The following is a 17,816-nucleotide window of genomic DNA, read 5'->3' as shown; positions in this document are numbered from 1 at the left end:
CATGGCGTTTGGGAGCCTCGAAGAGGGGGCACAACCACTGGACGTAAGATGTCAGAAATCTATTGATCTGCGTTCAAATTACCGTCGATCCGAACTAGAGATGTACTTTTCGTATGTATTTCCAATGGCTACCCAAACCATCCCACCAGGTGCAGGAGCCCTATGCCACGAATGCAAGCAGGCGACGTGCGGTCATCTCGGACACTCCAGACGGCCATCAGAATACTGCAAATAGAACCGGGACTTGTTTGAAAAGGTGACATTGTGCCACTCCTGCACCCAGCTTTGTCTGTCGGTGCAACAGAGTCGCCGTCTTTCTTTCTATACTGCATTGTCAAGGGAAGACGAAGTAATGATAAACCTGCTGATAATCTACGCTGCTGCAAACGTCGACGCATCTTACGAGCTGATATTGGGCGTGCTGCTAACATGCCCATTTTCTGATTAATGGTCCTTGATGTGGTCGTACGGTTTTGCAGGGCTGACTGCACAATAAGGCTGTCATCTCGGGCATTAGTCATGGAAGAGCATTGATATCCTGCATGCCGTTCGGTATGACCCTCAGCAATCCATTGATTCCATATTCGCTTGACAGTGGTTAGAGGTCGACCAGTGTGACCGGCGATATCAATAATAATAATAACGATAATCTTCACTTCTGATAGGCAGCGATCTTGCCTTTATCGAATTTCGAAACTTTCTCTTCTTATTCGAGACATAACATGATATTCGGAGCAAACTCCATCCTTAAAAAGCACATTCGAATGAGAAATCCACTACACAACTTTTCTTTTATGCAGTGCTTGAGATGCCGTTTCTCTCTCCCGCGTCATCTAAATGCGCTGAAATGCTAATCATTTGCATATTCCAACTTCTTCCTTTCATGTGATTTTGACGTTCGTCAGATCATTCCTTCCTGGTGTTGCTATTTTAATAGCCAGCAGTGTATTTGTCATGATTCGCTGAAGCTAACTACGCGATATGATAGATATGACGATATCAGTATTTATTCCAAAAAACTGTTTGAAAGGCAGATAAGAAGAATGAACATGCTGAAAGAAGATTGGGTTACATTCTTATTACAGCCATTTTCACTCGGCATGGTGAATTTACTGTCATGCCATAGTTTCACCTATAAATCAACCAACATCTTCAAGGAATGAATACGAAGTTTGGCTTCGCACATATTCAGCATATCCAGGAACATCCATCTATTTTCCCAAACACATTTTCCCGAGTACTTGATGTCACATCCCAATATTTCGTTTTCGCGAAGTGCCTTAAGCAATACGATAGGGTATAAAGACTAAAATTCTTATTTAGCACGTCTTTAGGGAATCTTTAGAATATTGTCCTAACTTTTTAAACACACCTCCTCAGTTGTTTAATGTCACATTCCAAGATATATCCAGGGAATAACGGATAAGCTCCTGGACACTATATGGGGAATGTTGTGAAGCCTGACACGGATGCTGTGAAACAAGTGCTACTTACCATACCCTGATGATAACCTCAGGCATACCCTCAGGATCTCTTCCTACGATCACTATTGAGAGTGAGGGTTGAAGTGGGGATATGTGATGTTTTCCGCATCCCCAAAATATGTAATCTGGGACATTATAATGTCCGACAGAATCTTATATTTTTTTCAGATTTGGATTTCATTTTATTTAATTGTTTCTAAATAAATCCGAAAGCGTGCAAGTTAATTATAAATAAATCTTCACTGCAAAATATTGCAAAAGAAAATTATGATTTTAATTTTAATATCATTATATAAAGTATTAAAAATGTTTTGAACACATATTTTCTCATAACTTTTCAAAAATGATACTAATTATTAGAGATGAGACGAATTCTAACTTTTCCAGAATTATAATCCTAAAAACCCGAATCTCAGGATTCTTTTGAACTACGAAATCTCTCAAATTTTTTGTGCAAGAATCATATAAAAAAGACTAAAAAATTACGTAATGTTAAACGTTCTTAATAAAAACAAAATTTAATGAAAACCATATTTAAAAACAAAATTATTTGCAAATATAACCTTGATAATAAAAGATGACGTCAATTTATTTGAAATTAGAAAACAGTGTCATCATTTTTTCTAAGATTTAACTCATGATATTTAAACTGTTTTTGTGAAATAAAACGACTTTAGAATTCAATATGTAAATATTTACTTTCTGCGATCGAATTAATTGTTATTAGATAAGGCCTCCAATTTTAAAAAAATCAGATTTTTCAAAATATTTAAAGAATATGTTTCTATAAAATAAAAATATAGAAATTGTAAAAATGTTGAAATTTTTTGAAGTACTTTCGAGAACAAGGAAGAAAGAATTAAATTTTACGAGAAATATGCATTTCTTTTTCTCTTTTAATATTGAGAACACAAAGTTCGGTTTATAAATTTTAAGATTATTCAGCTACATATTCGCGTGCAAACTGTTAACATTGTAAGCGATGAAACTGAAAGCATATTTAGATTATACTAAACATTATTAATGAAATAAATTTTAGAAGCTTTGATATAAATAAATGAAAGACAGTTTTAAAATACATTGACTCATGCAAGAGAACCAGTATTAAGCGTATACAATAAAATAAAATAAAATTAATGGTGCTAGCATTCCTAGTACTATTTATTTCTAGTGTTTCATAGTTAAGACATTTGCCAAGTGTAATTCTAAATTGCACATCTGAATATCTAGAAATTTAGTCCTCACCAGGGTAATTGTAAAAGAATATAAAAAATTTGAAATATTATTAAATTTAATGAAACTTTCCTGATTTTAGAAATTACATTTCCGCTTTCAGAATTTAATAATAACCTTCCAAGACAGTTTATATTTCTTAAAAATGTTTCCTTTTAAAAAAAAATAATCGTATAAAAGGGTATCAAAGAAAGGAATTTAATAAGGAAAACGCAATTGAAATGCAGAATTCGGCAAGGAAATCTCTGTACCATGAAATGGAAATGACATAGAAATAAAAAAGAATCGTTGTGTACTTTTTATTCACAAAGAGAAGAAGCTCGTACTGCTATTTGTCTTTGTCAATGCAAAACTGTCATGCGATTATGCATCTTTCAGGAGACAAAAAGGACACAAAAATAAAAAAGAACACAACAAAAGACACAAAAATGAGAAAGGCGTATAAACACAGTTTGAATTTAAGAATGTAATGGGTTTGTTTTAACTGCAGAAATTTAATGCTGCTAATCTAGTGTTGCTATTACAGAATTTACATACTGTCATTGCGCTTTTAGTACGATCATTCTTTAACGTAATTGCTCATTTTGAATAATGTTTTTCGTAGAAGATTTTAACATAGATGTTTATGCAAGTTTTTCTTGACGAAACGATAAGACTTCCTATTCTAGTCTACGAAATGACCGTTTTTCTATCCACCATTCGACTTTAAACAAAGTCCGACGGCGGATGGAATGGACATGCTTTGCCATTCTCGCAACACATATTCATTACTGAGATACTCAACATCTTCCTTCTTCCTTTTCGTACATCAGACATAAAATTTCAAACTGTAATGAAAGACAAATAACTTACAAATAAAATTGTTTGAGTTATGAATAAAATATTAGTAAAACGCTCTTGTCTGTAAAAACATAAATCAGAAATATGCGTCGTATATACGAAATATTTTACTCTTAATATGAGCAGGAATGAATTGGGACAGATATGAAACGATGTATAAGTGTAAAAGACATGCAAATGATAAACATAAACAGAGCTTCATTAGCTTTTGGGTTAGACATTGTTGTGCTGAAAAAGTATCTATTGCCAATCGTACAGAAACTCCGTAATGTTCATCACGCAAAGACATCTCGGGCCGCAAGTTCCCCAGACTTCATAATTTATGTTCTTCTCTTGGGGCGTCTTAAATTGGAAATCTTTAATGGTCAGTCATACACTATAGACAATTTTAGGCTAATAATCTGTAAGAAAACTACAGTATTACTGGAGAGTTCGAGAAAAACGAGACGTCGGAGTTAGGCTTCAGGAATATCATACAGATCATACCAATTTTAAAATAAATTAGTACGGCTCTGGCATAACGCGAGCAATATTAACGTAATGTGATAACATGTCTAACAGTAGTTTGATATACTGAAGCAAGATAACCAAAACTTTATGATAATAACACAGTTCTATAACATGTAGGACTGCCATCTCCCATGCCATTGCCATGATAGTACCTTGCGAGACATTCGCAGTTTCTTACAAAATGTATTTTTAAGGCTAAGTGTAAATGTATTAAGTGTAAATGGGAATTACACTTGGCAAATGTGTAAATGTGACACACACAAGTGTAAGTGTACACTTTACAACTGTATAAGTGTAAATGTGAATGTAGACTCAATCTTTCGAATATCCTAATAAAACATCGGATATAGCAAAGCCTGGAGAATTGGACAATAAAAATAATGCTACCAAACTTGAGGGAGAAATTCAGAAGACTTTTTATAGTGATATTTCTAAGCTGAAATTTTCATTTACTCTTCAAGGTTTATCTTAAGTTTGTAACAATTATTTTTAAGTTAAAGCTCCTTTCCTATCTCCCCTAATTTCAGCCTACAAATTCCTTACCAAAATGAGTTTTTAAGAATCGCGTTTAATGCAAATGAGAAGGAGTAGTATTTAAGTCGAAGCTCCACTGACTTTGGGCGAGAGAATCAAAGTTTCTGAATAGCTCGCGTTTGTCTTTTGACTATGTCTCTCTAAGCTGTTACTACGCTCGACCGTATTGCATGTTCTTGATAGCTTTGCTAGCTGATTCGATATTTAGCGGCCAACTATTTAGAATTGTGTTAGCTTCGGCTAAATCTCTTTAGGTAGTCATTAGTTAAGTTTTTATTTCTTACACTTTTGAGTTTTAAGTCCAAGTGGAGGCTTGTTGTACGTCCTGAGAAAGGGACCGTCTGTACACCTTCAGTTTGAGCAATAAAGGGTAATTAAACCTTCTTGAGGTTTACTTTTCTGTTTGTGGACTTAAGCAATTATTCGCATAGTACTTCATTAGGTTATTCCACCCTTAGTTAATAGATAAAAGGGAGGAACTCTACAACTCCTTACCTGATATTAACAGCCTTGAAGACAGTTCTGCAGGACACAACCACTGTTTTACAGGACATTCCATGTTGGGTCAGAGCAAGTACACCTGAGAGATGAGAATAATGCTCTGATTGTCAGGAAAGGATCTCCAGGACATTATACTGAAGAAGTGAGGCCTGTTTTTAAAAGACACTGATTTACTTATTGATTTGTCAGTTATATTTATCGGTGGGTACCATCTTACTTTGAAAATATATAACGTTAAAACCGCACACCCTATATTATCTATGACAAATGGTACGTCGTGCTTCTCTTGATTTTGTAACTAAAATGCATATATTGTACCTCTATTCCGTAATTTTAATTTCATATTGAGGAGATTTTTCCGTTGAATCAAATGTGCAGAATATTTTTGTTACGATAAGATGCGTTACTGAATTTACATACGATCGCGAATTTTGTCTTGTATAATAGGTTTCCACCTGTACATAGTATTTACTATTCATTCAGTTTATTTATAGTGATTAATCCATTATTATTTAGGTACTTTGATATTTTTTTGTAAATGACGTAAATGAATTACTTTGTATGATGTTTATCGTATGATTACAGCATTGTCGTGAAAACCCGAGGTCAACAGTTGTCCTTGATATCTGCACGCCTATTGTCCAAAGGATACTCAAGCACAACATGGTAAAATATTCAGGTTTTATTCTTCAGAAAAATTTCCTTTTTCTAACTACATATTATTATGTAGGGTAATCCAAATGTCACGAGTATAATACTTTCAGAAATTAATATTAATGGCAAATTATTTCACTAACTGATACCCCTATGCTGTTATAAATAATCTATGATTCGAAATTTGAGTTGAATTTTATCCAGTTAGCAAACAGTTTGTTTATTGCAAGGTGGAGAGGAATTTTTCTCAAGCAGAAGGAATTTTCATGATTGAGTATTACTTCGCAACACATAAATATGACTGCAATGGCATCTTTCTTAAACTGTTTGTTGGTGACTGCTACATTTTGTTTCTGGCTTCGTCGATTTTGTCCAGGCTTAGATGAGACGAGAAAATATTTAAGCAAACAGTTTTTGGCAAACAATTTATGTTTTTCGAAATGAGTAATTAAGCGGAAAAACACTTTTCTACAACTTTCACCAACGTTTGCGAAGATCTCTTTAAAAGCTTAAACAACTTTTCCGTTAAGAAAGTAATGCTCAGTTGTAAAAGTTCATTCTGCTAATAAAAGACTCATCTTCATCTTGCATCAAACAAACGGTTTTAGAGCTAACAGCGTAAACTGCATCTGAAATTTCAAGTAACAAGTTTCCAATCTGTTTAATATATATATGAGTGTGTGTGGGATATTTTAATGCGTAATCGTTATGACAGAGTGGCAAGACGGGAAAAAGATGTTGATACCGAACCAAGTTCAGCTAATTACCATTTGGTTGATTTTAGGTTGTTATTATGTAACATGGAAGGATCTCGAATTTGGGAGAACAGATGAATTTAGGAGAAGAGCACCAAATCTAGAATATTTAATTTTGAGGTAGCCAATAATTTTTAAAGCAGCCATCGTATTTTGTTAAAGGCGTCTGCAGTGCAAAGTTCATTTTGATGGATTAATTTTGAAAGGAGGCAGTTTAGATTGATGTCACAATTAGTTGCTCTTTTTAAACCAGAAAAAGGAAGTACCTAAATTAAAATTAAGAGTAAAGGGGCTACTGAAAAATTAAATTTAGTACTTTATTTTCATATTTTATATCTTACATATATATGTAATAATTCTGTAGATAACCTGAAGATTAGAATCTAGCTGCGTAGATACATAATATGACATAACGTAGGAGAAAAACTTTCAGACGTGGTCATTGATTCAACATAGCTTTATTTCATAATAAAGTAAGGCTTTATAAACATAAACAGGCTCTCACATCCGCATTATGGGTGCGCTATGCAGACCACAATTTTATATGATTATTACATCTTGAAACAATGAATAAAGCAATACGATGTTGTTAACGGCAAGTGAAATGGATAAAAAGGGGTGCACATCAGCAAAGCGCGAGGTAAACCATGAAAAAAAAAAAAAAAAAAAAAAAAAAAAAAAAAAAAAAAAAAAAAAAAAACTACTAACTTTTATTCGACAAATAGTCTTTTTAATTTCGCATTTTAATTTTGCTACGTCCCCTTCCTGTCCTAATGAATCTAAAGTCCGTCATCTGGAGCTTAATTTATCATGCCATCTTATGTAAGCGCAACAATGCGGACATTTTCCCTCCAGTTAGATTAAAGAAACTTTTGACTACATATCTAAAGTGACCAACCACAGTTTCATTGAGACAAAGCGGGACAAATGGAATGAAATGAAAATTATAATTTAGTTATGAAAGCAGACCAATAATTAAAAAAATATATTCTATTATATACATTTATATACTTGTCTATAAATATACAAAAATATATTTATTATTAACTATTGGTAACTATAATAATATTTGTAAAACCAATATATGAAGGAATTCTGAAGGCAATTAAATTCTGTTTAAAATGAAGGAATAACTCCGTCCATTTTTTGTCTGTTTCCACATTTGCAGACAACCAACATTTAATTTTTTCATCAGTAACGTATTTGTTTACCAATGATACCTCATCAAAAAGATCATTTTCGAAAATATTATTTTTCGGAAAATTGTTATTAATATATTAAAAAAGATTTTCCAGATATTCTCATAAAATCTCCTTTTTTAATGTCACCCAATGAAGGTTTTTAATATAGTCGAATTGAACTGTTCGTTCTTCAAGATATTCCAAGCAGTTATAAAAATTTCTGACTTCTTTCAGAAAATCAGGTCTTTTAATATGGCACCTTGTTCTTCCAACCTAGTGATGTCCTTTCGAATAACTAAAGGAACGTAATCGTTATCAATTCTTTCTCGCAATTTTGTTTTTAAATCATTGATTTCATTTGACACTTCCGTAATTGAAATTTTGTCTCCTTCAATAATTTTCACAGCATTGTGAAATAATGTAGCTTGGTTGTGGATGAACTGAAGACAAATTTATGATGTGCCATTTAAAAAAAAAAACATCTGCAATATTTTTGGACATTTATCTTGTGATAAAAAGTATGATTTTAATGGTTCGTATATTTTTAAAATATTTTCTACAGCTGGTAAAAGAGCTAGCCATCGTGTTTTTGCTGTAACCAATAATTCTTTTACATTCGGTTTCTGCGCTTTCACAGAAAACGTTCAAACTTTCGCACAGTATATATATATATATATATACTGTGCGAAACGCACAGTATATATATGTAGTAGGGGAGTTGAAGATGCTAAATAACAGTTCCAACTTTGTTTTCCACACCACAGAACATTTAATAAAGATAATCAGAAAAGGTACAAATTAGATTAAATACAAGTGCCGTTTGATACAAAGAGGATTATGATAGCTTTTACCAGTCTTATCACATAACCGATTAGTGCCTACTCGCATTTGCTGATGTATTAAACAGTACAGTCCAATTTACCACCTTCGCGTGGAAAACTACAGTTCCTTATTCTACACCTTCACGTGCAGCTCACCACCTTCGCGTGGGATAACACAAGAGTCTCTCTGTCTATGTCATACTCATCTTTCACCTCGCTGCTGGCGCATCGGTGAGGCCCTCTGGTGGTTGTGTCGCACTTACGGATACTACAGTTCGGCCTTCCTGACGCTTTTTCGTCCTCGAAAACACGGATCAGCAACACTGGAACATCAAGACAGCACCTGAAAATAAATTTAAAAAAAAACAAAAGAAAAGGGAAAAAAAACAAAAAGAAAAGTGCGGAAGAACCACACATGGTTTTATATAGTAGAAGTCCACGGCTTCATGAGATCAGCTGCTGTAGTGGTACATCCAGAACCTTCATGGTGTCCCACTTTTTCTACCTGGTAACGATCTTTGCCTTTCCTCGCTGTTACACGATATGGACCGAAGAACTTTGGCCTTAACTTTAGACCACCTCCATATTGCGTTCTTTGTATGGCAACTAAGTCGTTCACATTGTATACTTGTGCCTCTTTCCTCTTTTTGTTGTATATTTTTCTATTCTCTTCCTGAATTTTTAGAATGTTTTTTCTTGCTTCTTCTCTCATATCTTCTCGATCTTTCATCATAGTATTTCTTTCTTCTTCTTCAAGAATTTCCATAATCTTTAAGTCCTCTCGATTTCTCATTTTAACACCAGTGAGAAGCTCAAATGGAGAACTCTTTGTGCTTCTGCTCTTAGTGCTGTTTAAGATCCTTTGTACATCGCCAACATATTTGTACCACTTGGTTGGATCATCTATGGATAATTTAGATAGGACTGGAATCAGAGTGAGATGAATTCTTTCCACTTGTCCATTTCCTCTAGGAACGCCTGTAGTTGTAAATATGTGCTGGATCTTCTCTTGATTACAGTAATCTTCAAAGTCTTTAGAGGTAAACGCCGTACCTTTGTCACTTATAATTCTCAAAGGATTACCGAAAGTTAATTGTTGCAGTTTCAGCTTCTGCAATGCCTCTTGAGCTGATGTAGACTTTACTGGATAGAGCCATACGAACTTTGTGAATGCATCAACCACGGTTAAGATGTGATTGTAGTTCTTATTTGTCGAAGGTAATGGTCCTATAAAATCGATATGAAAAGTGCTCAAAGGGATACTATCTTTTGGTATGGGATTGAGCAATCCTTCGCTCTTACCTCGTTTTCTGTCGCACAAAATACATTCTACACAATTTGAAATAACTTGCTCAATTCGTTTTCTAAGGTTAGGAATATAAAAGTCGTTTTTTAGCAGATCTTCTGTTTTAGACACTGCGAAATGTCCCTTGTTATGGATACTACGTATGATTTCTAGCTCTAATGCTTCGGGTACCACAAGTAACTCATGACCTCTGTCAAACTTGTATAATATTCCATTTTTCACTAGAAAATCTTTCTTTAGTCCTTGCTCGACTAAGGATTTTAGCAACTGGAGACGCTCATCACTTCTTTGCGCAGCTGCAATTTTGGCTGTAATTTCTCCCTGAGAACAAGTAACCATCATGACCGCGTTTCTACTTAAGGAATCCACATGCTTCATTTGTTGCCCAGATCTGTGAACAATTTCGTAGTCAAATTCTTCTAGAAGTAACGCCCATCTCGCCACTTTAGGAGTTAGATCTTTCTTAAACATGGTCTTCTGGAAAGCATCGCAATCCGTAACTATCCTGACCTTAGATCCTAAAAGGTAATTCCTGAATTTCTTTAGAGCTTCTACTATAGCTAAAACTTCAAGCTCATAACTAGATAGCTTCTCTTGTTGGAGACTCGTTTTTTTTACTCATGAAGTAAATGGGGTGTAACTGTCCATCATCTGACTTTTGTAGCAATACAGCGCCGAAACCATGACTGCTTGCGTCTCTATGCAATTCTAATGGTGCTCCTTGTTTAAAAATATGAAGAACCGGACTTGTGGATAAAAGTTCTTTCAATTTATTAAATGCATCTTTTTGTTCAGGCCCAAATTTGAATTCTGCTCCGTTACGAAGAAGATCACTTAATGGTTTCGCTATTTTTGAATAATTGGCAATAAATTTCCTAAAATACCCAGTAAGGCCCAAGAAACTTTGAATCTGCTTAAGGTTTTTGGGTTCCGGGAAATTTTGAACAGCCCTGGTTTTTTCAGTAGAGGGGCGAATTGTACCATCCTCAATAACATACCCGAGAAATTCTATTTTTCTTTTCAAAAATTGGCATTTCTTAAAATTAATCTCCAAACTATATTCTTTGGCTACTTCTAAAACGTGTTTCAACTTTTCTAAGCCTTCTTTCTCATTTCGTGCTGGAATAATAAAATCGTCCATGTAAGTAACAACAGTGTCATCCCGAATTAAATCTCTAAACACATTATAAATAAATCTTTGAAACACACTAGGGGACGTGCACAAACCAAAAGGTGCTTTTAGAAATTCGTACAAGCCTGAATGAGTAATAAATGCCAAATATTTAGTGCAGTTTTCCTCAACTGGAACATGAAAAAAACCATTCTTTAAGTCTAATGTCGAAAAAACCTTTGCTTCACCTAAACGATCTAAAACTTCTTCTACTTGTGCCATAGGAAAAGAATCCTTAACTATTTTTTTATTTAACTGCCTAAAGTCAACACAAATTCGTGTCTTGCCCGATTTTTTCCTACACAAAACAATTGGCGAAGCATATTCTGAACACGACGGCTTTATAATCCCATCCTTTAACCATTCATCTATTTGATTATCAACAATTTTTTGATCAGCAAAAGGAATTCTCCTCGAACGCTGAGAAACTGGAATATCATCTTTTAATATTACTTTCATTTTTAAGTCTGTACTGCGCGGCTTTTCTAACGGTTTATACTCATTAATAAGAGTGGAAACGGTATTGCGTAATCCTTCATCTTTAATATGCCATAAATCTGTTTCGCTGTCTCCCTCAATGGCTGCAGAAATAAAAGACAAAAAATTCCTTCCGAAGAGACGGAATCATTTTCATATTGCGTAATCATCACCTGGTCACAACAGATCATTTTTAGACAGGAAGGGGGGAAAATACAGTCTGTTATCAATTCATCAACTATCGCTGCTTCAATCTCTTTTTGTTTTTTGCTTTCGCATAAAGAAAAAATAAACTTAGCCGTTTCCGCTTTAACCACGTGACCAAACGAACTTTTGAGTTCTATACATCCAGTTGATAATTTATTCGGAAAAAGGGATTTCTTCACAACTATCAATTCACTTCCAGAATCTATTAAACATTTTACTTTTTTACCATCAATCAACAGTTCAATAAATTCTAACTTATTTCTAGCTGCATTATCCGAGTCAATCTCTAACCCAGATACCTTTTTTGGAGACAAACTTTCCTCCTTTCCTAACCGTTTGGGACAATTTCTAGCAAAATGAAATAATTCCCCTTTACTCCCACAAACATAGCAAATACGTTCTGGTTTACTACTGCCCTGATTTACAAACTTCCCTGAATCCTTGAAATTGCTCTGAGCTTTTCTAAGATTGTTTTTGGAAAAATTAAGCTTTTTATTTTCTGGAGTTTCGATTCGTGTGTTATTGGTATCAACTAAAGATTTACCCCTGGATGAATAAAATAAATCACATTCTCTTCCCAATTGATTAGGTGGGAACCAACTTTGACCCTCCCGAACACTAATATGTTCCTTTGTTTTAGAATCAAGAGTTTCATACAACTTATCAGATACAATAAGATCACACAATTTCTTAAAGTCATCTACCTCTCTTAACTTGCAATAATAATTGAAAGTTGCACTGAGTCGAGACGCGAACTGAACATGTGATTCAGATGAATGTCTCTGCGCATTTTTAAAATTGTTCAAACACTCACGCAGTGTTGGCTGAAATTCTTTCAAGATTAGAGTTTTTAATTTATCATAATCCGCGATTTCTTGTTCAGAAACATACGTTAGAACATTAAAAAGCGTCTCTGCGCGTCTCTGCGTCTCTGCGCATTTTTAAAATTGTTCAAACACTCACGCAGTGTTGGCTGAAATTCTTTCAAGATTAGAGTTTTTAATTTATCATAATCCGCGATTTCTTGTTCAGAAACATACGTTAGAACATTATTACATTTATCACCTAATATATTAATCAACACTTCTGATTTTAACTCCACTGGTACACTTTTAGTAGTAAAAGCTTTCTCAAGTGACTGAAAAAACAAATGCATAGCTTCCGGTTTCTGAGGTACAGCTATAGTTAGTGTTTCGACGCTTTTAATATCTTCAACACTAGTCTGCGCGTTTCTTCTATCACTCGATAATGATTGTGATTTTAAACTTTCTAATTCAATCTGCTTCTCAATTTGAGCTAATTTAAGACGTTCGATCTCTAACAAATAGTGTTCATTACTTGTTTTAGGTGTCCGATCCTCTGCGATCGACTTGACGACGCCACGAACAAATTCAACGTTCGTTTTGAAAACATCAGAATTTTCGATAATTCTTCTAATTTCAGCTTTTTTAGCATTTTCTGGAACAGTCTGTCCAATTTGTTCCGCAATTACTATTAAATCACTTTTCTTTAAATTATTTAGGAAACTCATTTTAAAAACGAAACAAAAGTATCACTATCTTCAAGAAAGAAATAAAGCAAAGTTTTCACAGTACCTTCTCTGAAGTATCCAAATATCTCGGACAGGGCCCCCAGATTTTCTGTAGTAGGGAAGTGAAGATGCTAAATAACAGTTCCAACTTTGTTTTCCACACCACAGAACATTTAATAAAGATAATCAGAAAAGGTACAAATTAGATTAAATACAAGTGCCGTTTGATACAAAGAGGATTATGATAGCTTTTACCAGTCTTATCACATAACCGATTAGTGCCTACTCGCATTTGCTGATGTATTAAACAGTACAGTTCAATTTACCACCTTCGCGTGGAAAACTACAGTTCCTTATTCTACACCTTCACGTGCAGCTCACCACCTTCGCGTGGGATAACACAAGAGTCTCTCTGTCTATGTCATACTCATCTTTCACCTCGCTGCTGGCGCATCGGTGAGGCCCTCTGGTGGTTGTGTCGCACTTACGGATACTACATATATATATATATAAAATACGAATAAATTTTTGAAATAATATTTTCAACATCCACTGGATGTAAGTCAGATGCTGTTTGAAGAGTATTGTGTAGAATGTGCGCTGCACAACCTACTCGAATAATTTTTTGGTTTAAACGTTCGTTAAGTTTCGTAAAAATGTTATTGATGCTTCTTCTAGCTTTTCCACCAAAATTTGCGTTAGTGTTATCCTCACAATAGGCAATAATTTTATTGTTCAAATTATTCTTTTTTAAAATAGTACTTATTGAATAAAAAATTATTTATGAAGTTCCACGCGGCAATGAAACAAATATAATATTCTAATTTTAAATCTTAGTGAAAAAACATTACAAATAATTGTTTCGGTTTTTGTCCTTGCACGTGCAAATTTTTTGTCGTACAATGTTTTTATCATTTGGGACGTACAATCAATTGATTTGAAACTTTGATTGTGGTTTATGATGTGGAAAGCAAATAGCCCTTCAGCTAATGCTAGCTGTTCCTCCGTTAACAATACATATTCCTTGACGGGACGTAACGATAATGATCGAACACCACCGAGTAAATCTAATTTGTTACATCGCCTAATTTAGTTTACTTTCCATGAATTTTATGTGTTTTTATTATTAAATAATAGGTAATATATTTTTACAGCACATTTAAAATAAGAAATGCAGATGTTTTCTAAAAAGGGGGACATTTTTAAAAATCGGCGGACGCGGGACAGTCCTCGAAAATGTGGGACTGTCCCGCCAAAATCGGGACGTGTGGTCACATATCTCACACTTACCTGATCTTACCCTTTCTTTCCTACTTCGCCTTGCGTTTTCGAACATGTACTTTTCATCTCTCTGACTTGTCCATTATGGTAGGAAATGCTATTATGAATAAATTAAATAAAAGTCAGTATTGCTTTAATTAAACCACTGTCATTTAAATAAATGTATGACTTTTGGCAGCTAAACATATATTATCTGGTAACTAAATGTAAAACACTGTGTGACTATAATATACGCACCTTTGGGGTATACCATTATAGTCACTAAACTGCCTCTTTCTAGGACAGAGTTTAGTGTCGCTCTCTCTCTCCTAAAAAGAAAAAAACTCTGATTTAAAACTGCAATATTTACAGCAGAAAACTTCAATTACTAGAATCATTTAAAGAACTGATAGTAAATTCATGGTTCAAGGTTTTAGCAAGAACCGAAAAAGCGTAAAGAAAGAGTATTTATTCGGATTTATTAAGACATTCACAGGTCATTATGCAGATACCCACGTGGGGAAATGCTAGGAAAATGATCAATAAATATTGCTACTTAGTTTTCTTTATGAGGTGCATAACGTATAAATCCTCGCTCCGCAGTAAACAACATATCTGTTTCTTTACATTTAACATATCTTACTTGTCAAGACCCTTAGTATGCGAAATGTTTTCTGTGGGCTAGTTTTCTTTATGCGTTCATCTATTAGGAAAGCGGATTTCGTGGTTATATACTATTTTTTTTAACCCTATATGCTGAATTTTCGATTTGTTGCCTAAATTTTGATTATTTTAGTACTGGGATTAGTAATCTGGTACATAGCCATACAAAAAGACTGTTGTTTATTTTTAAGTTTGAATTCGAAACACAATCTTGAAAATTTTATTCCTTGTTTTCGTAATAGATGCATTCATAATTCAGATTTTTAAGAGCTGTATGCACATGAAAACCATTACTCTGAAAATGTTTTATATAACAACATTTTTAACATAGAAATAGTTTATGCTTTATTATTAACAATGTGATTTATATTCTTTTAATAACTTCTGAAACTAAAGCAGAAAACTATGATTTAGAACGGCATGTTAAATACGCGGGTTTGTTTTATGGCCACATCGGTCCAAACAAGCTTTTCACAGTTCATTTAAAATGATTAGTTTGAATGTTTTCGTAAAACGTAAAGAAGCGCACTAATGCTAATAAAAAAAAGAGATAGACGTAAATATAAAGCTGGCAATTCTCGTCGTGTAGAATTTTAAACCTAATATTGATAAAGAAGTAATAAATACACAAATTTAGTATGTCGAATTCTGAAATAATAATAAGCGCAAAGAAATAGAACGATCTAGCTTGCCCTGTAATTTCAGATTAAAACGCTGAAGGAAAAAAAAAACGCACTAAGCAAATCAAATGTTAAAGAAACTTAAAACTAACAAGATTTGATGTAATGTAAGTAAATATGCAATGCTACGGTTCTGATGATAAAGCAGAATTTTCTTCTTTAACTACGAGTGTGAAAAAATTTCACATTCGCAGCTGATGAAGAAGATTCCTGTTTGATTTTCAAAACCGTAGCAGTCCATGTTTATTTTCGTACAGTAATTTCCTGCTAGTAATGTTTAGTTTCAGCATTTATTCTTAATTTTTCCATGAACATAAACTACGCTTATTTTTCTTTGCTTTTTTGAACTACTGTTTTTATGACATTTGAATTCCTGCTTTAATGCCATCATGCAGAGGGAAAACATAGCTATTAAATTTAATTCAAGCCATTTTCTTCCTCTGCTCATATACAAAGCCCCTGAGCATTAATTGTTTTCAGCAAATTTAAACCTGACGTTAAATGAATTGGTTGTATGAGACTTTTCTAGTCTCCCAGCAATAGATACAGGAGCCGTTCTCGGCTTATTCAAATCCCTTTGGTTCCAAACATGTTTGAGTTTACTAACCAGCTGAGTTTATAGGAATTTTGGATATTGCAAATTGTGATATCAGTTTTTAAACTTTACTAGTAAAAAGATAACTAACAATTAATTCATTAATTAATCCTAAAATAGTAATTAAAAATTTATACCAAAATTAACTATTTACGTAATTTTGAAATTCATTTAAATTTTTTTCTAAAATATTTTTTATAATTACTTTCTTGATGAAATTTTGTCTCTTAAAGAAACTGTTCTATCTGTGTTTGTTTCATATTGTCCTACAGCAGTATTTCAACTGCATTCTCAATTTCGTTAAACTGCTGATAGCTTTTTTGATTAGCACCTTCAAGAATTTTTTTTCAGAATTTGCAATTCCTTTTTAGATTTGATTGTTGATGACGTATTATCACTTTCGATGAAAGTTTCTGTAGCTCTTTCACCGCTTTCATAAACAGTTTCTATGCACCTTGTCTCACTATTTTTGTGAATTGAGAAATATTCCAAAAATGAATCCTCATAACTTCCCTCAATGATGCCTGAAACATTAGATATAGTTTGCTATTCCTCTGAGGCTTGTTCTGTGTATAAGTCAGATTTTCGAAATAAGATTAAAATAATTTTAAAAGATTCACTTCCTACATTGACTTTAAAAGGTATTATATGCATAATGTACATAGCCTCTGGCAGAGATGTTGACTTACTTATCTTTTTCGAAGTTCTTATATTTTCACAAAATTTAGTTCTTTTAATTATTTATCGAACATCTTTTCTGAAATGACATTTGAAAACTTTTATAATACACTAAAATTAATGGTTGAAAGTCAGAAGTTGTATTTGCAGGAAGAGACATTAATGTTTTTGAGAAAGTGAAGTGTGTGCTGCTACAGTTATCTAACGAGTAAAGCTATTTTTTCATTTTTCAGTTCAGTGTCCCAACTCTGAAGAAAATCGGTAAAAATCCTATTTGTCATCCGTGAATTCTTGATGTTATGGGAAATTAGAAGTAAAATCTTCTTTTAAACATCATTTTTTTTTGCTTTTGCCAATAATCAACACTGTCTTCTTAATAGGGGCCATTTTACAAGTTAATAAAACAGTAACTTATTCCTTCAGTTTCTTAAACCAATTGCTTTTGCATTAAGTAATGTTTGTTCTGAATATGTTCTCTAACGCATTTCAGTTTTGTGTGTATTATAAATTTCGAGTGGCTTGTATTTATTTAGCATCCCAAGTAAAATGTTTTTTATCTAATTATCAGGTGCATGATGATCCACTTCTTCCTTCTTTCAGTGCATTATTGCAAGCACATAGTTATTCTTTGAAACAGAAATAGCTCAACAACTGTGACAATTTCTCTCGAATGTGTAGCATGATTTAAAACCCTGGATCAAATTTCGTCAAAAACAAGACAATATTTATCGTTTT

The 17,816-nt window shown here is 33.5% G+C and overlaps 1 protein-coding gene across 3 annotated transcripts in view; it reads left to right on the top strand.

Moving 5' to 3' along the window:
- The window catches only part of LOC118202079 (C-Maf-inducing protein-like), a 171,977-nt gene that overhangs the window by 63,031 nt on the left and 91,130 nt on the right, over positions 1 to 17,816 (top strand). For all 3 annotated transcript variants that reach the window (XM_085813289.1, XM_085813288.1, XM_085813287.1), the window contains exon 7: positions 5,688 to 5,768. In XM_085813289.1, the coding sequence (XP_085669415.1) occupies positions 5,688 to 5,768 (81 nt within the window). The remainder of the gene's footprint in view (positions 1 to 5,687; positions 5,769 to 17,816) is intronic.

Source organism: Stegodyphus dumicola, chromosome 3 (assembly GCF_044657685.1).
Source record: "Stegodyphus dumicola isolate Sdum_Otavi_A_Nest chromosome 3, ASM4465768v1".
NCBI classification, from domain to species: Eukaryota; Metazoa; Arthropoda; class Arachnida; order Araneae; family Eresidae; genus Stegodyphus; species Stegodyphus dumicola.
This window is presented reverse-complemented; position numbering and strand designations above follow the sequence as displayed.